The sequence below is a fragment of the Pyxicephalus adspersus genome, chromosome 5, assembly GCF_032062135.1.
Source record: "Pyxicephalus adspersus chromosome 5, UCB_Pads_2.0, whole genome shotgun sequence".
NCBI lineage: Eukaryota > Metazoa > Chordata > Amphibia > Anura > Pyxicephalidae > Pyxicephalus > Pyxicephalus adspersus.
Genome location: NC_092862.1, coordinates 8,860,544 through 8,882,446, shown reverse-complemented (window position 1 = coordinate 8,882,446; position 21,903 = coordinate 8,860,544). Strand labels below are relative to the sequence as shown.

Here is a 21,903-nt window from a genome sequence, read left to right as displayed (position 1 = left end):
TAACTGTGTACTGTAGTCTTCTTCATGGGTAAATAAGGCATCCCCCTGAAAATAAGCCCTAGAGCATATTTTGGCCTTCCAAAAAAAAAAAGACAGTGTCTTATCATCGGGGAAACAGGGTATTACCTTCCATAGGTTTACCAACCCCGAGTGTGACTTGGGGTTACCAATTTTACTTTTTCTACCCCAACTCACACCGAGTCACAACTTTTTTCTACCCCGGGGTTAGCGCTAGGGAGGTTAATAATACAAATTATCTTTTGCTTGAAAACCTGGAGTTCCAAAGCTGGTCATTGTTAGGAGAAAGGACCTCACCCCTATAATGTGACTGTCATGAGGAGCTGTGGATAGGAAGCTTTTGGAAATCTGGAAGCCCCTATTAATAGGAGAGGGTCCAGATATCTCCCCCCCCCCCACTCTAGGGAATGAGTACAGATGTATATAGTACCACTTATGCATTCTCAGAAATGTCAAGTAAGTCAAGCCTAAAAATACACAAACACAACACAGTATGGAAAAATTAAATTTTTTTCTGTAACCAATATTTGCAGGGTTGGGCAATGTCCAAAGATGAAATCTCCAATCTCATTTCAGAGCTTTCTTTGCTTTGCTTCCCTATGTCAGAGCCTTCATATTGCAGATGGCTCAATGGCCCAACAGTAGCAGGTGTTGGCAATAATTAGATCAGGGTGGGGTATGTTGGGTAACTGGGGTAGCTTAGAGATGCCTTGACTTGTGATATTGTTATTATTTGTGATTATTGATATATATCATTGTTAGGTGATTGTTTAGATTTAATGGAAAAAATAGCAATGGAACGTGCTTTAAAATAGGATATTTTTCTCATATTTCTTTCCATTGCTGCTGTGGTTTGGTGGCCATACAAGAAGCAAAAATAGATCATATTGTTCCCATCTTCACCACTTTGAGTTATATTGATCTCATATCCCCTTTCTAATGCTAAAATAAAAACATGCGCCATCCTCAACCATTACACACAAATGGAAAGTGACATTTATAGCAAATTTCATCTCATACGTCTGGAGTATATATCTGGATATATGAAAAGCTGGGAACTTGATCTAAGATACATAGAAAGATATAGGGGAAATGACTCCATTTCATGATCCAAGTCAACAGTCCACAGAACTAGTAGTAGTGTTTTTCACCATGCTAGCTTTTATTAATGACATAAATAATTTGGTAATTATTGTATTATTAGCTATACAATAGTGTTATCTTATTTATTTATTTATTTATTGTCAATAAAAAGCAAAGTGATCATATAAAAATTTCCCTTACCCATGGTAGACCTTTGCCACACATTTTGCAGGTATATAGTTCTCACGACCGGTCTTCAGAGAAACCACTCTCCACCATCCTCCCTCACTGTAAAGAGACAAAGAAAATGATTATTGTACCTGCAAACATTCTCCTGTAATTTAATGTAGTACTACTTGTAGTGTTAGTTTTAGGGTAGGGCAAGATGAGCAATTTACCTGGGCCTCCACTTTCTCCAGGGTCCCTAGTGACAGAATGGCGGGAGGTGCAGTGGAGCTAGAAGGCTGTTCATTTGCACACTTCATATGTACCCTGGGCCCGTTATGTCTAAAATTTGCCTTGATTTATTCAATTTGTCAGTATTAAGAGAAGCATTTTCTAAGTGCACACAGGTTCACTCCTATCCTGCATGGACCCATATTATACCTGCTTGTAGGCATTCAGTGTTGGATTTAGGGTGTTCATTTTTTATGGTGTTTATTACTTGGGTGTATTAGAGCATTGGTTTGCTTTAGTATAAAAAAAAATTTAGAATGGAATCAATAACAGGTGTTAGTTAGTTAGTGTTAGGAGATCATCTGGTCAACGACTCCATGCTCCATGTGTGCCATTGCAGTATGAAACACTGTTTGTTCTGTCCGGAGATGTAATTTGCAGCAGCCAGGAGAACTAAGATAGCAGCAGCCCCTGCTTCCCTTTTGCAGTGCAGCCATGGATTTATGGCATCCCCAGCATCCATTGGTAGGCTGTGCACAGCTGAAGGGGATTCTAGAGGCTGATCAGCTCCTGAATGTTCAAAAACAAATTTCCATTTTCAAAGAATCTTTGTAACTGTATGCTACGTAACTGTAAATTGTATTGTATGATTTTAGGTCCCATAGTTATTTTGATTCTTTTTGTTATGTAAATTAGGGTGGTATTGCAACTCCTGGTCTGAAATGATGGGGATTTGAGGTTTCCAGCTCCCATACCTGCCCTACTATGGCCTTACTATAAAGCTGGGGGTACCTAAAAGTAGGGTTGGATTGCCAAGCTACGCAAGGAAGCTACATACATGATCCATGGGCCTATCTCTGCATGTCCAATGGAAATGGTTGCATTCAAGTCCATACCAGGGCAGCATAAAGGTAGGGTGGGAGTTCACTTTCCAACTCATAAATAAATAACCTAAATATGTTTACAATTACAGTTGTAATTGCCTTCATCTGACATTGGTGTAATCATTGGATTTCGACACAAGAAGTAGATATGTCATAAAGCTGTCAGTAGCAGGAAAAGTTAGTCCTCTTTTTTTTTCTCCCCTTACAATAATATTTTATTTAGGCTTAAAACAGGTTTATGAAAACTCGCCATGTCTGTGATGCTAATCTGTGTCTAATTTATGTGCAAAATGTGTGAGTTCCAGTAAATTCTGCATTGCTTTCTGTTTGCATTGCAAAACACTGCAGTCTGAGCTGTGAATTTGCATTTCTGCCTTTGAGGTTTCTTGTTTTATCACAAGCAAGAGAACAATTTTCCATTATGTGACTGTTCAGTGTAGTGTTATGCTTTTATATGTATTAGTGTATATGGACCCTTAATGGACCTGGGGATTATTACAAATTCTAGTATTGCTTCTACATAATCCAAATGCTTTTTTGCATGGCAAACAAGTGGCTTTATGAAAATGTAAGTTTCGGCACTTTGGCTTTCTAAAGTTTGAGTAGTATAGCCATAATAATGAATGTTTCCTCTTTGGTATATATGTCATTTGCTTTAAGACAAACAGGCACCCCTAAGGTAACATGTTATTCCTGGGGTGGGTTTAACTTTAGGTACCTCCCTAAAGCCAAATTTCACCACCGTCTATGATCTTGTGTCTGTGTATTACAACCATTGACTCTTAGTTCATCCTCCACCAGCATCCTCCATCGGGCTTCCCACAAGGAGTGAATCTATGCCAATAGTTCTTCACTCCAAAAGCATTGGGCCTGATGTATTAAAGCCCTCCAAGACTGGAGAGGATACACTTTCATAAGTGAAACTGAGTGACACATCAAACCCGGAATGGATTGGTCCAGGACCGAAAACATTTGCTAACAAATAACAAATGACTTTTAAGAAATCCATTCCAGGTTTGCTGGATCACCCAGCTTCACTGATGAAAGTGTATCCTCTCCAGCCTTGGAGAGCTTTAATAAACCATCATAAAAATCCAAGTAACCAAACAACTCATCTTGGCAGCTGAATCCAAACATGCTTTATTCTGGGGTTATAATGCTGTATTAGATGGATGAGAAAGTCTCATTAGGGATAAGGAAGTTGAAACTAAAATATTTGTCAGTAGAAAGCCTTTGGCAGAGCTAGGAGTTTGAAACCCATCTTCATGCAAAACATTTTTCCTCGCTCCACATACCTTGTTAAGTGATGTTTTGTTCACCTATGCCTGCTGTCCAGTACCTTTGCCAGCACTATTTCCAGGTATTGGAGACTGGTGTTTGACTATAGGTGTGCATGTGATTCCTGACAATACCCCATTGCTACCATCCTATGTAAGTAGTGTTATTACAAAACAGTTAATGTGCACATCTTGCAAAAAGAAAGTTTGACGCCTGAAAAAAGTTTCCACCTGTGCACAAAGAAGAGAAAAGACTGTGGACCACCATGCCTAGGGACCATGGATTTAGCTCAGGTCAGTTTTAATGGCAGTGATTATTTAGAGGCACCTCTGGTGTGGCGGGAACGGAGCTTATGAAATATCTGTACTTGTCAGTGTTTGTATTTTGGTACCAATTAATTACTTTCCAGCCTTTTTCTGTTGATTGGCTGGAATTCATTATGTGTAAGATAGAATCATTTGTATTGTCGCCAGTGTTTAAACTTTCCAAATGGTTTGAACTTTGCTTAAGATTTGGTTAGCTTAGGAAACATAAAAGTGGTTTGTGGCAAGAAATTTATCAAAAGTTTAGACACTGTTACTTACTCTGAAATGACCCGCAACTTTTCTCCAAAGTAAAAGATTGGCTCGCTCACATCCGGTGGAGGATAGTCATAAAGAACAGCTAGAAAATCACTTTCGGTTCCTAAAAGATGAAAAAGCGTAACTAGTGCATCAAATTTTTCCATTGAAGCTGAAGTGTGGTCAAACTATAAAATCACATATGTTATGTATGTAGGCTTCCCATACCGCCCCATACCGCCCAATGTTTAATAGGATTGCAACACAATACTGCAGCATTGCCAATCTTGGTTTGGTGACACTGTTGATAGCCCTATCAGTAAAATACTTTACCTACAGCCCTTTAGATTGACAACACAACTCTATCTGCAGGAGCTTAGCGGGGGTGATATATTCAACCCCCTCTGCATTTTCTAGTGGGATGAAAAAGACACCGAGCTTCTCTGCTGCATTCACTAAAAAAAGTTGTCAATACAATTTAATAAAGACCTTTAAAATGGCAATTTACCTTAAAAATTAGTTTATCACTAAAAGAAAAAAAAACTAAAAGCTGTAGGTGGATGTTAATTCTAGAATGCCATTGATGTAAAATGTAATTTATTGAAGGCATGTGAGGCCAAAAGAGTAGTTGTACTCCAACAGTAATCGTACTGAGTTTCATATGAATATGCTTGTATGTACAGCCATACTCAATGTCTGTGCTTGTAACCCTAGGCAGCTAGAACCTCTAATTGAACCCATTAGTATCCAAAATCCAACTTTATCCAGTAACTGTTTAAATTACTTTAAACCTGATTTAATTGCTTGCTAAAGGTATTCAATATACTGACCAGTTAGAGACAGATTTTTCATTATAAGAGAATTATACAGTTACCATGTAACAAGTGGCTGTCAAACATTTCTGCCATGGTATTTTAGACAATTTCTTTCCAATTGGATCACAGCTGTATGATAAAACCCACAGATTCATTAATGAAGAATTCCTGCCACATCGCAGGTACCTTTCCTGTTCCAGATTTCCAGAACTCCCAAAGACCCCCAATTAGTTTCTCAGCATTCCCGGGCAGGAGTTGTCCTCCCTATTTACTTACTTCTTAATTATTTTTATTTGTTTTTTTAACTAGATGAGATCTTTGGATTGATTCACGCATGAAATGTACCGTTTTTTAACTTTGCACTGACCTGTGTCAGATTGGGTAATTTTTGCTGGTGGAGAGTTGTTTTTAATGGTGTTTCCCATTTCTGTTTTCTTTAAAGTTGTATATCCTGTATGGAAGAAAGACGAAGCATTAAATACGTTCTTTCTATTTTTTTAACATCATGTGCAAAATACATTGAAGTTAATAGTAATGGGTAAATTAGGGTGACATTTGGTGTTTTTTTTTTAATTATCATGGAGATTAAAGTGGTTTCTAAACGTACCATGGCCTTTCGATGACTTGTCAGGGCAATGGAAGCTTTGTTTATCTTAGAAATTTAAAAGAAACCATATTTTTTTATTTTACAAGCACATTTTGCCTACGTTTAGAAGACAATTTGACAAATTATGCCACTTATCTATACTTCTTGGCAGTACTGTTCAGGTTATGCCTTGGAGTGGTGATACTGTACATGAGCAGATTTTCCCTCGCTGCTGCTTCTTGCACAACATATCTGATGGGTAGAAATATAACGCATGCAATTAATGCCAAATTTTCCTGTTCTCCATGAGCTTAATGAAGGATTAGCTCAAATTTAAAGAGTTCTATTAGGAATAAAGAGTCTTTGACTTAGAAAAGACTTCTTATTACCCTCTGGGTACACTTTAAACTTCAATGTCCTCCATAGGTGTATCATTTGCCAATCAATTTGGGGACAAGCTGAGTCCCTACTGCTTGAAGTCCTTACTGCTTGTTTCACATCTATATGAGCTTCTTGTACAAGTTTGTCAATTTAAATCCTTGATTTTTAATATAGAGCTGGTTCCCCCTTTGTTACCATATCAACCTCAACTCTTCTGGGAAGGATTACCACAACATTTTGGAGAGGGTCAGTGGGAATTTGAGGCCACTGAACCAATAAAATATTTGTGAAGTCTGGTACATATGTTGGATGAGACGCACTGGCTCATAATTAGCATTCCAATTCATCCTAAAGTTGTTCAGTTTGGTTGGGCTCTGTAAAACTTATCAATTGACCGTCCTTCAGAGCCCCATGATCCTCATGGTCAAGAACAAGACATCCCGAGGACCTGGAGAGCAACAATTTGTTCTTATAACATTTTCTAGTACAATTCATTCTTGCAAGTGAACCCTTTTTATATAAATAACCTTAACATACCATATACGTAGAAAACATACATTTATTATTTTTTAAGGATCTTAAGTGGCCTGTACTGAGCCCTGACCTCAAGTCAATTGATCACCTTCACTAATTATGAGTCAGGTTTTCCCATCCAACATCAGTACCTGACTTCACAAATACCTTTTTGGTCGACTGGCCTCAAATTCTCATAGACATGCTCCAAATAGTTGTGGAAAACCTTCTCAGAGGAGTTGAGGTTCTTATGGTCACAAAAGGGACTGACTCTATATTGAAAATCATGGTTTTATGGCAAATGTCTTGTCCAAGAAGCTCATATAGATGTGATTGTCAGGTGTCCACAACGTTTTTGGTTACATAATGTATCTCCGTTTTGATACAGAACTTTTACTAGTACAATACAAATGTTCTCATGGGCTCTGTCATATAACTTGTACAATGTTTTATTGACCTTTAGCACAGTTTTCATTAAGATGTATGTTGATGCTGACATAAAAAACACTGTGGTTAGAAGAAACAATCAGTATGTACTGCTTTGCACAGCAAGAGCTCCTAATGGAAGTGAGTTTTACATCATCAACTTTGTAGTTTGTGGCTTCCGGTATGATATTGCAAACTCCATTTCCAAAAAAGAGCCATACTGGTCCTGGGTATCTGCTCTTAGCAATTGGGTTTTGGCCACCATTTTCTAAGGCAAGCTAGACAGAGTTGTTTGGGGCAACACTCTTTTTTTTAAAGATGTAAATATATTCAGGTTGCTACCTGTTCTTTTTACAGCTTATGTAAGGCTTTTATAATCGTCTTCCACTCTTTATTCTCCTGTGTCCAAGCTGGGCTGTTGCATTTCCCTCCAACCACTTTCATGAGTATATTTGGGGGACCTACTTGTCAGTTTGGCAGCAGGTCCCATACTGTTTCTGCTAGAAGCTGCTCCTGTGTAAATAAATCTGCAAATAGTTTTTGCAGATTCATTCATAAATATATTGGTATAATGTTACAACAGATGTTTCCTTAGATTTTATTTTATTGATATGCCCTGATCAGCTAAAAGTTTAAAAACCAAGACAAGTGAGCAACAATGATTCCTTTTGTGCCACTTGTCAAGGAGTGGGATAAATTAGGCATTAAATAACAATAAGTGATTCGTTTAAAACAGAATTATGTACCAAAGTAAGTATCTGAACTAAATTGTGATGGCTTATAAACTACTGGGTCAGAGCATCTCCAAAACTGCAGGTCTTATGAGATGTTTCTAGTATGCAGTGCTTAGTACCTACCAAAAGTGGTCTACAGAGGAACTGCTAAGTAGAGATAGCTAAAAACCTCCAAGGCTCATTGATGCATGTGGGTAGGGGGTTTATTTGGTTCGATCCCAAAGAAGAGCTTAAAATGCTGAAAAACGTAATGTTTTCCAACCATTTTTTTCCAATACTGTCCACCACGAAACACCCACAATGGCCCATGAGATTCAAAACAGCACCCTAAAGCAAAGGTATAGGATGACCTAATCTGATGAATCAAGTTTTCTTTTGGAATTCGTGGATAGTCAGGTGTATGTGTGTCTCTTACCTATAAAAGAGGTGGCCAGCAGAGGCAGTGTGACCTAAAAGTTTGCTGTTAACATGCCAGATTCCGTAGAAAACCTTCGGAGGATGCACTGATGGATCAGAGATTTTTTAAATGATTGGGCTGATCTACTGTATGGGAATCATTCCTGTTTACCCACTCATTAACCTATTTCACCTCTTAGCTTGTTTTTTGCAGATTTTTTTTTTACAAATAATGTTACTATTCTCCTAATTTTAGTGTTTTTATAAATAAAGAGGAGTTGCTGGATACCTTAGTCCTTAAATTCAAGACAAAAGATGTTTAATATTATAGTTGTACATATGTGGCTCTGTTTTGCCATGGTCATATACTAAATATGTTTAAATCACACCCACTTTCATCATAGCATGCATCCATGAACTATCTAGGGTCAACTGTAGAATAAACACAACCCCTAAACTAATCTTTCAGTGTCCGTTCTTTATCACTGACAATGTTGGTAGATCTTTGCAGCTTGGACTCCATACCCACTTTTTCAACTGCCAAGGGGATCCCACATTGCCATCCATTTTCCCAGAGTATAAATGAGTGGATATAGTTTTGGTACCATGGTGCATTTGGTAATCTTGGTACCAAAATCTCATTGCTACAATGATATAACAACAGGTGACTCAGTCTACATAACTTCACCTATACTTTAATATCACCCATGGGTGAGATCTTTAGTAGAATATTTCAGTAATAGCAGAGATGGGTAATGTACATTGCACTGCATTTAATGTAAGAACATTTACACATCATAATGAAACTTATATCACCGAGGGACTGTGCACTGATTAGTCATTAGGTACAATGTTTTTATGGTATGCAAATGTGTCAGGTGATTGGCTTTTTACAATTGTGTACATCACAGCAGATATTATATGGTGACTGTGTAGAATGTTGGAACCTAGTAAAGATCTTTGTTAGTAATCAGTCCAAATGACCCAAAATTAGGGAGAACATTGTAGGGTCAATCAAAAAGTAAGCATTCTCAGAATTGGTGGTAGAACCCATAGTCTCTCAGAATTGATGGTAGACTCCATTATTAATAATATCCAGTATTTATATAGCATCGACATATTACGCAGCACTGTACAAAGTCCATAGTCATTTCACTAGCTGTCCCTCAAAGGGGCTCACAACCTAATGTTCCTACCATAGTCATATGCCATTAATAGTCTAAGGTCAATTTTGGGAGGGAGACAATTAACCTAACTGCATATTTTGGAATGTGTTGGAGGAAACGGGAGTACCTGAAGGAAACCCTCGCAAACACGAGGGGAAAGTGAAAACTTCATGCACACCTCTGAGCCAAGGTCCATAGATATGATAGTTTATTAGTTTTATTTTTCATGGTTTATTCCCTTGATTTTCACATGTTGATAGCCAGTAGCTTACTTCTGTCCTAAAATGTCAATGTTCTTTCTCTCTATTTTATTAAGGACAAAATAAATGGGGGAGGTTTACAGAACTCTGTAAAAAACATTCTGAACAGGTAGGTATATTTTATTGCAGAATGGACTTTTTCTGTCCCTTCTGCAAAGAAAATCTAACCTACTTGCAATTTTTCATTGTAGAGGTATAATTCAGTGTATTATGTAATAGTCTATTATTCATCCTGCAGGTGGAGCTCTAGGGTACTTTTTATATGTTTAGTATTATATCACTATCAGTTTTCCTTAAATAGCCTGCTGTTTACAGGACCCTGTAAAGGGTCATTGTGGGAACCCCAACCTAAGACAGCCCAGTAGGAGATTTAAATTGGATAAGAAATGCCTCAAAGTAAGCTTATTTGCTGTGTTTTTTTAAATAATCATGAACTTATAAATACTTAACTGTAAGTTAACACACTTTATGGCAGCAGGAGAATCAATCTTAGTGTTCCCTTGTCCAGAACTGAAGTGTGGTTTTTTTGGGTTGGGTTGGCCATCAAAGTAAATAAAAAATAAACTATTCGCTGTTCAGAGATGGATTTGCAGTGCTATCTCTAACACTCATTTCATGGCAGAAACCGGTGATCTGAATATGCAGATTTAGGCGGTGATATCAGGGAGCGTACATCTTACGCTCAAATGAGGAAGTTGGTGAATAACAGTTCACAAAAGTTTCCATTAACTGAACTGTGAACAATAGGAAGCCAACATAGAACTGCAGATTCTAAACTAAAGTTTGTCTTTTAAAGAGGACCTGTTGTTTGGTCAATTTACAGAAGGTAGAGAATAATGTACCCACAGCCAATTGTTCTTCCTAATTGTAAATGTGTTTATGAAAGCCATGGTTTAAGGTCTTGAAATGAAGTTGGCATAACAACTAGCTAAAATATATTATAGGGGGAAAAGGAGGAAAAACCTAGAAAGAAGCTGTCTTACATTATTTTCCTCTTTCCGTTAACCGATAAGAAAAGGTAAATGTGTGAACTTCAAAAGTTACCCAACTGACCCTCCTAGCCCCACCATTATACCATAGTCACAGAACAGAGCAGAGGGTAAATGGATCGCCTGCACAAAGCTCTAAACCCAACATGGATGACAAACAACTTCTATGTTTTTACCTAATTTTCATACTTTTTTGCATCTACCTTATGATATCTGGCAGCCTCTTTCAAGGTAATTTCTCTCTGCATGAGATTGGCTCAACATTTCCATTCTGAACCATATTCTTGATATTGAGAATTGGGTGTTGGCTACCTGGGGTGGGCATAGAGAGATACAAAGTGCACTGCTTTATGTGGGCCCCATACTCTTTTTAGCTGCAAGTCATGGTATGTTGGCTACCAGTGGTGGACAAAGGGAGGTGCAAGGTGTGCCACTGCATGAGGGATCCATACTTCCTATAGCTACAAGTTAGTTTGGTGGGGGGTACTAAGTCAGTTTTACACTGGACCCACTGTTGGCTAAGTCCGCCATTGTTGGCTATTGTGACCTATATTCTCCCCACTGGATACAAATCCACCCCTGGTAGCCAACAAACCATTGTCACTATGAAGAAGATGATCCAGAACAATGGTGGTGCTAGGAAGTTAGGTTGGGTAGGAGTTGAAGTTCACATTTTAATCTTCTGATTGGGTGACAATTAGGAGACCATGGCCACTCCACACAAAGAAATATCTGAACAATACCCTTCATAACAAGAGGTGTAATGTAAGTGCAAAAACCCCACAGTTGCACATGATTTCACAGTTAGAAATAAAAAAGAAAGCCCCAAGGTGATAAGCAAAATGACATTGTCACCTAGACTTACAAAAAAAAGACAAAAATAATTAATTTCAAAGCACATCATTGGTTATATATATTTAAGGGAAATGGGTGCTGTGTGTTCTTAATGCTAAAGTAACCAAGGACAGTGAAGTCATTGCTGCTATTATTATTCTTTGCTGGGGTCAGCTGCTTTAAGTCTTTTGAAAGGGGGCAGCTATGGCAAGTTAGAAATATTTTTTTTTTCTGATGAATATACATTTGTGAAACTTTGCCCGTAGATGACAAACGCATTATCTGGGCAGCCTTATCTTCTGCATTTTGTCATCTTTCTAGTAAGGGATGACGGAAAGTGAGAGGATTCTGCTCGCTGGAGCTTGCAATCTAAAGATAGATACAAGAACTAAAGAAAGACCAAAACCTTCCATTCTTGGTACAATTTTAGTAAAAAAAACAATAACAATTCTATTACAGGACGAGGGCGGAGGTCTAAACGATAAGCACAGAGCACTTTCAGGCTGGAATATTGATTCTCATGAGACCTGACACCTATAAAGCATTTTAAGAATCAGGAAATTATTTGGTTTGAGAAAAAGATTTTGTGTCACCAAAACAGATTTACAGGGGTGTATTTATAAAGTAGTGAATCTGATATTTTCTTGATATTCACTGCAGTTCAATCTCCCTGGTGCATGTATTTGAAACCCAGTTATTGACATTCACTATAGCCAGTGAATGTTTGGTTTAAAGTCTTTAACTTTTTTTAAAATGTTTTTGTATCTTTATGGTTTAGGAATTTCACAACTGAAACTGATTTTATGACTGAAGTGGTGAATGATGGACTCATTGGGGTCTATTTATAAAGAAGTAAATCTGATATGTACTATGCATTCCCTGGTTAAAATCTTTCAGATCTATGTGTTTCAATGGCAATAATTGATTCTCCACCTGGAAGATTCACTGCCATTTATTTGCATTTTTTTTAGTTGTTGGCACTACCTATTATTTTTTGTATTTTCGTACTCGTCCTGGTATTCAAGTATGCTGATTTCATGTGTATCGACACACAACAAATTTATATTTTCATTTCTTCCCTAAAACAGTATAAAATTAAAGAAAGAGGTGTAACTCATAATTACGGACCTTACCCCTCATGGGGTTACAGAGTCTTACTTCGTAAATAGAGGTCTCCTATAAAGTTACATATAGACAGATTTGTCAAGCAAAACCAACGGTTACAAATGAGGTTGTATACAATTTAAAAAACATAGTGATCTTAAACCCCGACGCGATTCACCCTCTGGGCTTCTTCAGGGGATATTAGTGAACCAATTCGTACTGTCAAGTAAGGTAAACCAAATTGGTTAAATGGAACTTCACAGTGTAATGAAGCAGTGAGGAATATAAGTCAGTTTTGAGGAAGGCATTAGGAACTAAAAACTACTGCTGGCATGGACTGTTAGAGCCAGCGTGGTGTTTGCTGTATGTACAGAATTACTTTTTAACATGTAAAAAAAAATTCTATACTAAAAAAAAACTACGGTACAATAGTGAGATACATTTAAAATCAGTTTGAGATGCTTCTGAGTTCCTTCTCTTTCTATTCCTTCACAAGTTCATTTGACCTGACTTTCTTTTCACATGGACCTGATCTTCTAAGTTGCGATAAGTTGTTTTTGCATTCCAATAGACTTGTATAGAAAGAAAAGCAGTTCTGAAGAAAACAAAAGCTTGTGTGCACAGGTCCCCAGCCTTTCTTATTATATATTTCACTTTTGATGATTCGATCCTTGAAATTTGGTGATGTTCAATCCCAACTTTGTTCAGCGTCCATCATGAACATACTCCAACAATCAAATCTTTTTTTTATGTTCTATGGTAAAAGCTTTTATTTTGTGTCTATTTTTCAATAAAACCTCTCCATTAACTGCAATTCTCAATTTTTTTTGTATCTTTTCCCATATTTTAATGAAACAATCATACAGCCCAATTGGACTCTAGAGCTTACTCAGCAATGTTGGCGTGAAAACCAAATACAATTAAGTTGAATTGAGTCAACTGTTTAAGAACAATTTCTGATGGCCCTGGGAAACTCATGACAGCTTACAATTTTAAGTCTACACACAAAACCTCTAGGTGCTATTTTAAGATATACTGTTCATTACAGTTTTAGTGTCTGGCGTGATAAAAATAAGTTACTGTGGTTTGAAAAGAACCAGAAAGCAGAGATATGTACAGCTCTAGATATTGGGATACTTTTCTTATTAGTAACTTCGTGTGCAACAGTTAACAAAAGCTCAGCTCTTCGATTGGCCATTTGGTTCTTGGACATGCTTGACCGTTATCTCAAAATAAAAAGAAAAAGTTCAGCTAACACTGTAAGTTTTCCATCAATCATTTCAAGTATATTATAGAAATATTGTAACAAGATCTTATCAATCAACATCTTAAGGCTTCACTTTTTAAAGTTCTCCAACACTGGAGAAGATGGACTATCTTAGAAGATCCTGTGTGATCAAGCAAATGTGCAATGAATCAGGTCCAGGACTGAAAATATTTGCCTACTAATAAATTGTAATCTATTCCAGATTTGTTTGATCACCCAGGTACTCTCATAATAGCCTATCTTCCCAAGTCTTTGAATACTGCACCCTATGCCTGCATACCAGTCCTTTAATATTTTGGACAGCCCTACTGACCAACATCATGCTGCATTATATGGGAGAGGGCTAAATACGTCTTCTGAACAGTCATTAGTGTAAAATTAGTACATTCAGGTCTTGTCTAATAAAGCTACATTTTCTAGAATTACAGATAATAATACACGCAGAGTCATTTAAAGCATTCAAATACTTAAGATATTGGTACTTCAGTATATATCCACCATAAGCCTATAGGGACAGCTGCCATTTTTCCTTCTTCTGGTCTAAAAAGTAGAATTCAACTCTAAGCTTTCCTTTAGTATGCTAGAATCTCTTACCTGAAGAAAAAAGGACCCATTATCTAGCAAAGTCACCTTTTATGTCACACTGTTGCTGGCGTGCTGCATTTCATGTGTCTTTGGTTACACTGGAGGTTTGTCACCTGCCCACGTACAATTTCATTTTGGTTTAACCTATGTTTAAAAGTGGCCACCAATGTATTCCTGTCTGGGGCTGGCTTTACTATATATATATATATATATATATATATATATGTGTATATATATAGTGTCATGTGAAAAAGTTAGTACAACCCATGGAAATCATTGTACCAACAGATCAGAGTGATACTTGCATAACAAAAGGAAAGTTTGCCTTTTCAATTATATTTATATATATTGTGACACCAAGGCAGGATTCTAGGTGGAAGGTAGATATATTTGCCCAGGATTCCTCTCCTGTGTGAAGTAGCAGGTGGAAGACTCTCACCTGGGAGATAATTAATAAGAATAATTAATGAAGAAGCAATGATGGTGGGGATATAACCAGAAGCTCAGTCAGGAGCTTAACTTGGAGAGACACAGATAGGGGTCTGTGCGGGCTCAGCTTGCCTTGGAGAGACACAGACAGGGGTTTGTGTCAGTGCAGCTCTATTTGCAAAGAGCTTTGTTTGAAGACACAGGCCAGGTGGATTGTGTGAGTGAGCTCTGCTGGAGACACAGACAGTCGGTCTGTAAGGGAGCTCGGCTGAGAGTCTCAGAAAGTCAGTCTGGGTGAGTAAGCTGAAAAGTGAGTAGAAGGTTGCTGAAACCTTTGTTTGGAGCTGACAGGGAGAAGCCCTCCAGCTGATAGACAGGAACGTCAGATGTATATTAAGTGCCGGACAGGCAAGGTTTTCTTTTGCTATTTTTGTTATTTTATCTGCAACCTTCAAATAAACCTGACTACAAGTCAGCTTAACACCTTTACCTCAGTGTGTGATCTGAATTGGATGAATCAGACAAGTGTCCTTTGACCCCAGCAAAGGCAATCCTGAGCTTAACCCCTCACAATATATTAAACAATATATAATATAGAGATGTAATATTATGCTGTGGAAAGTAAGTATATTCCCTCCTTTAGCAGAATTGCCTTTTTACTAATTTATTTATGGAGGAGAAGAATTGTCAACCTAGGACAAGCCTACAGAATTGGTCCCCCTATCCTATTCTCCATACAATAGAGAGAAGGTCTTCTGAAATTCTCAAAACACAGAAAAATGCTTTTTATTTTTTATCCAACAGATCACAAACATACAAAAGAGGATGACATTAGTTAGGGTTAACACATTCGTTAATGAGAGTCGCTCTGCTCAGTTTGGTGGCCATTTAGCCAAAAAAAATATTGGCTAGGGCCAATGCTGAAATGAGGTGGCTGGTAGCTAACCATCTAGAAGAACATTAATGTTTGGTTCTATGAGATCTGAACTGCATTTTGAGATGGTCTGAACCTGACCCATAGGCTACATCCACTAGCAAAACGTCTTTGCTTGGCTGAGTGAATTTACTTTTGCTGCCGTGGGACGTAAAACAACCATGCAGCAAGTAAAGTTTGAACTCCCAATCTTCATTCATTTTAGAAACATAAAAACAGTTGGGATCAGGGTGCTTGAAATGAACACCACTCGTGTTTATGTGGCTCATGGCGTTTTGTGAATGCCACCCAGCTATTTGTAAACTGGCAACCATGCTGATCGCCATTTGATAACTGTAGAAGTTGTATAAAACTGTCGTGATCACCAATTCATTTGTGCACTGGAAATCATTTAAAAAGAAATGATCCTGGCAGTTCTACTTTTAAGAATGTTCATAGTGCTGTTTTTTCTGCAGAAAAAATGGAGAATTGATGGCCTGTGCTGATCTGCACCTTTATAAATTTGCTGATAGAAGCATAAGTTAAAATCTTCTTATTTTAAAATCTTTTTCTATTGTATGAGAATTCTTAGTAAAGAAACCTCTTCTTTAGATGTTTACAGTAAGATGAAATATAGAATTGACACCTTTTTACAGCTTTTATTTTTGAAGCTGTTTTTCACATGCTACTAAGCATGAAAACCACAGTGATATCACACAGATACAAAAACAGATGTCAGGCAAAAAGATATTACAAACGTCAGCTAAACGTCAGCACAAAGCAGGTAATGTTTTTTTTTGGTTTGAATATGGGTCATTTTGAGGTATATGAAAACCCAATCAATAAATACATATACAAGCTTATAGAGCTTGTTCTCACTTAGGCTTTCAAATGTATTATGTTGCATAAAAGGTTTGGCTGTATGGAGGAGTCACAGGGGAAGTTGAGGGTATTTGATGAATGGCCACTCAGATGGCCAACCTAATTTCTATTCTTTTATCGTTAAGAGGACAACATGTTTAGGACAGGCATGTCAATATTGGACACACTGGGTAAGTTGTAGGCATGATCACACTTTTCACATTTTTTAACCTAGCTTAAAAGCCACCATGAAGCCCTTTTAATGGCTATGAAACACCACATTAACACCAATATGTAATAAAATTCTCCTCCCTTCCACATTCAAGCCCATCAGTAAGCCCACTTGTAAGCCACCTGCTGTTCCTTTACCCTACATCCCCCAAGTCACCTCTGATTAGCTGTTTGATGCCTTTAACCAAACTTCAATGTCAGATACTATTAGTACAGAATATATATATATATATATATATATATATATCTTGATTCCACAATCCCGAAGTATCTCCTGTACAATCCTGAAGGATTTCCTGCACAATCCTTAATGATCTCCTGCAATCTTTCCAACCTCCAACTTCCCATTTCCTAGGTTCTCTCCTACTTGCTTCCCTCACTAATATCTCTCACTGACTTACGAATTTCCTTTGCAGGGTGGTAAATGGTCATTTACCAGTGCTTTACTTGGCTTTGGTGTAGGACCCACAGGAGTTGCCCAGTCGGTGGTTAGGTAGGATTTGTAGGCATGTGGAAGGTTCCATCTGCTATGGTTATGTCTTTATTCCTGCATTGCCATTACAATCTGCTCTGTTATGCTCAGTCTGCTTTTCTCCCAGTCATCTCTGGCTTTGGATGATGGGGGGCTGCTGATCTTTTGCTCAGGTTGGGTATCCAAGCATGGTGTGGCCAGCAGAGCGCACATTTTCTTTTATTAACTTTTCATGAATTTACGGCCAACACTACCACCCAACAGCCACCCATCATACAAGTGGTGGTCGTTGTGACTGATTAGCAGCTGGCAGCCTTCCACCAACTGGGAACTGCTACCATTACCACTAATACAAAGCCTTAAACTCAAAACCTTGTAAGAAAATTCAGTCTTATGAAACATTATTCAAATGTGTTGATGTATAAAATGCCTTCTTTCTATGTATAGTTCAATACATTTGTGGGGGAAGCCGTATTTGTTCAATGCATACCCAGAATCTGCTTATCTCTGTCATGCTGGACTGCAGTTTTACTTGCAGTTTTACAGTAGAACATGTTATGACATTATATTAATATTTCTCTAAGTTTGATGAATATACCTAGATCATAGGCAAACTTGCATTATAAGACCCCAGCTACCCCTGAGGAAGCCCACAAAGGGCGAAACGCGTTGGGTAACAAGGCTGCACGCAAAACATTTGCACTCCTTCGTGTTCCTCTCACATATGGTTTGCTAATCGGCATATGCTACTCTGAGATACAGCAAAATCACGTAGGTGACCTTTGTCTAGTAAGCAGTTACTGAACCTCAAGGAATAAGATGGTACCAAGTATCAATTGAATATATATGTAAACAAACCATGTTCGTTTTTTACTATGATATGGATTAGTTAAAATATAAGAATTTGTTTGCCAAAAAACCCTACCTGTCAGTTGTCTCTATGTATTCATCCCAAATATACCCGTTGCAACTAACTGTACTCATTACATGAGAATTTGGGCTTCAATTCCAAAAGAAATATAGATCATTTATGTAACAAAGTTTCTCGCCGTTTATGACTTGAAGTTCTGATGATGTCCAAACATTCGGTCATGCTATTTTGTACTTTTCAGAACTAAAAAAAAGTTTGCTTTACATACACTTTAGAGTAATCATTTTTCTCCTATATAAAATCCCTATATACTCTTCCAAAATAAATAGGCTCTTGGCGTGTCCATATAATAGCTGTACAACCATCAATTGTTGTCACTGGGAAACAAGAACAAGAGACATGAACATGGAGGTAATTATTCTGTAATAGCTCTGTGCCAAGATGTTTTAACTTTTCCTGGTGGGCAAAACAGATATTTCAAAAACTTATACAAGCTCATTAAAACGTGACACTCTGTATATTACATAAAAGGTAATTCCTGCTCTGCCCTGAATGATACCAATTTAAATTTTCAGGAAAGTTATATTATTCTTTAGCAGTGGAAATATTATCTACGCAGAATAGGCAACCCGGCAATTAATATGTGAAAATACTTCATGCGAAACGTGATGTCATGTCATGCTCTGAAATTTTTTTTTTTTTTTAATAATCAGAGAGCGATAAATGATAATCCTTTGCCACATTCCTTAAGGTTTCAGGCATATGCATCACACAGAGTTGTTCTCAGATCGATCATCTGGGGGTCTTTAAGCAGCACCAAAATTTTGGTAAATTTTTTTAAGATGATTGACAATTGTTTTACACTTCTCCAGACAATAGGCTTTGAAGTGTAATTATTTATTTGTGACAAAATGAATAACAGCCAGCAGGGCAGTGTAATATAAGACTTTGCAAATAATATTGGTGCCAAATTACGAAAGGAGAATGATCAATTAAAGTTCATGTAAAACCTAGATCTACATTTCGTTTTGTCTTATGGATAGTGAAATACAATTCTTACTTGGAGATCCTGCCAATAACATGACTTCCAGGTTGACAGTGCAAAGCCAGTGTCTTGCAATGGGAATTGGCATTATCGGCCACCCATGCACACTTTTCTAATTGAGTGTTTGCATGCATAAGAGTGCTAGCAGATAGGAAGACCAATGTCCAAATAAAAGAGATCACATACTACACCACCCAGCCTCATACCTTCCCAAAGCCCCTGATTTAGAGGGACTGTTTTTTTTTTCATAACTGAATATTACCCTGATTTTGAGGGCATGTTCTTTGGTTTAAATCCCACCTGCTTTTGATTTGGAGAGTTTTTTCCTCTTAATACCCCCCGATTGTCGCTGCTGAAGAGAGCTGTACTTATTTATTACTCCTAATTGCCCCAGACTAAAAGAATTGTCCTTCATGCCTCACAACTGCCCTGGAATTGGAGGAACTGTTCCTCTTCATATATACCAAAGTAATCCAGATTTGGAGGGACTGTTACTCCCTTTACTTCCCAACTGATCCTGGTTTGGAGGGATTTTTCCTCCTCATACTTCCCAACGATCCCTGATTTGGAGGATTGTCCCTCTTTATAACTACCAATTGCCCCAGACTGGGAGGGAAGTTCTTCTTCATGCCTCTCGACTACCCAGTATTTGGAGGAACTTTTCCTCCTTACTGTCAATGGATTTGGACTGTCTCTTTTATACCCAACTGCCCCGATTTTGTTCTTTCAGATCCAAGTCTCTCTTTTTTTCTCAGTTTACCCTCTTTCTGTGTATATATATATTTATTTATACCTTTATAAAATGTATTGTTTTGTAGAAATGTTACTAAAGTATTATTCTTTAACTATTAAAATGATTTTTTGCACTAAATTTCATTCGGCATCTAAATGATTTCAATTTTATTATAAAAAGCTGAAGAAAAGGTAGTTGTAAGAAGATTTTTATGGTCAAAATGAAGAGTGTCAGGCATGTGTCCCTTTTACCTGACAAGATGACAACACTAATGCTTTTTTCAATATGGAGGCTTAGCATTGTCAGCCTGCAACAGGAAGTGCTGGTGTAACATCTTATATAGAATCTTGCCACAGATTTGCAGAGATACATCATGCCACATATAATGAAAAGTTGATCTGATATGAGCTTAGTTTGTTGGGTGAAGCTGTGCTCATCTATGCATGTTCATGAAAAAAAATGTACCGTATATTAATTATATTAATTATTGCTATTAATAATAAACAGTATTTATATAGTGCCAACATACTGCATAGCACTGTACAATAAATAAGGGTTGCAAATGACAGACAGATACAAACAATGACACAGAAGAGCGCACCCTGCCCAGAAGAGCTTACAATCGTGCATATAATTAAACATTGCTCACATCACAATGCACTAGGTGATGCACTACGCATGCTAACACACTGTATATGTGCATTGCAATTCATCCTCAGCTGCATGCACAATGCACACATGCTGCTGTTCTCATTTACTTTGTGAACAGTCTTTATTCCTACAGCAAATCAGCATTTGATTTGAAGACAGCACAGGCTTTTCAAGCTTCCATTTCTCAACTTGAAATGTTGGAATTTAGCTCAGTGCTATGAATGCCCATTCACAGGGGTCCTCCCTCAACAATGACATATTATTGACAGATTGCATCTATGGGTCTCGTGCAACAAGCAGCCAAACATAGGCGTTCTTGATTGGAAGCTGAAGCTGATCGTCCCAAATATATTTAGATTCTACAATCAGCTTTAGACCTACCACCGATTATTGAGTTCATTTGCATATTACTAGTTTTGCTAAATCCAACAGAAATCTAATTATAAGCATTAACAAAGTTTACTTTTTCAGCTCTGGTTTAAAATTAGTTCAGAAAAAAAAAAAATATATATCTATATCTATATATATATATATATATAAACGACTGATGAACATTTTATGCAAACAGATTTGCTTATGTAATACCAACAAATCAGAAAAAATCTAATGAGACTGCAGTAAACTGGAATCTCATTCGTTTTTAGGGTTGCAAGCCAATATCGTTTTTTATTTGAAACAAGAATTTTCTTTGGAAACAATTTTGCCACCTTGTAAAAAAAACATAAAAACAATGACTTTGTGCTGAGTATTCCCCCAGTTTCTTAGGTCCCTATGTTTTTACCTAATGAAATGTAAGGACTGACCTGTGCAGATTTCATTGCAGCAAAGCCTGGCGCTCAGCGCGGTGTTGGTCTTCCAATCTTCAGCTCGTTGACTAACAGAGAGGCACCTTCAGTTCATCTGTTATGAAAGTGACACACTCAGGCAGAACGTCAGTTGCAAAACAGGCCACAAACTTCCTCCGCCTATACAAAGAAAGTCTCCAGCGTTTACGGAGAAGTTCCTGTTTTAATGAGATACTCGACAGTTCTGTTCTGCAAAACACTTTTTTAGCTAAACCATGATATTTGGCTTTACCTTGATCTGCAGAATGGTCTGCCAATGCGCCAAGTTTCCAATGAAACTATGGAGCTAATAGCGAAAAACAAAATTTGAATTTACCTACAAATGAAAGCAGGTTTTTTTGTTCCATTCGCACCCAACAGTGAGCACCATATGCAAATAGTGACATAGTGAATCTCTGGTATCTTAGGGTGCAATGCACATACACTTTTGTTGGTTGCTGAAGGATATGAATTGCATGGAGGGTGCGGGAAGGGGACGGTTCCACAGCTTTGACTTTGGGTGCAAGACAAAATTTGCATATGGCGCTTAGATGGGTTCAGGGGAACCTTTGCTGTCCAGGGCTGAACATGCAGGGTA

At 37.6% G+C, this 21,903-nt stretch overlaps 1 protein-coding gene across 2 annotated transcripts in view; it reads right to left on the bottom strand.

The window, feature by feature from the left end:
• Positions 1–21,436, bottom strand: part of SLA (Src like adaptor) — a 30,227-nt gene extending 8,791 nt beyond the window's left edge. Inside the window, exons 1-5 of one of the 2 annotated variants that reach the window (XM_072410643.1) lie at positions 21,285–21,384; positions 5,642–5,872; positions 5,402–5,485; positions 4,244–4,343; positions 1,303–1,389 (exon numbers count right to left, since the gene is read on the bottom strand). In XM_072410643.1, coding sequence (XP_072266744.1) covers positions 1,303–1,389; positions 4,244–4,343; positions 5,402–5,459 — 245 coding nt within the window. In that variant the 5' untranslated portion in view covers positions 5,460–5,485; positions 5,642–5,872; positions 21,285–21,384. Of the gene's footprint in view, positions 1–1,302; positions 1,390–4,243; positions 4,344–5,401; positions 5,486–5,641; positions 5,873–21,284 lie in introns of both variants that reach the window. The other variant, XM_072410642.1, reaches the window with a different exon arrangement.
• Between the last annotated feature and the right edge of the window lie 467 nt (positions 21,437–21,903).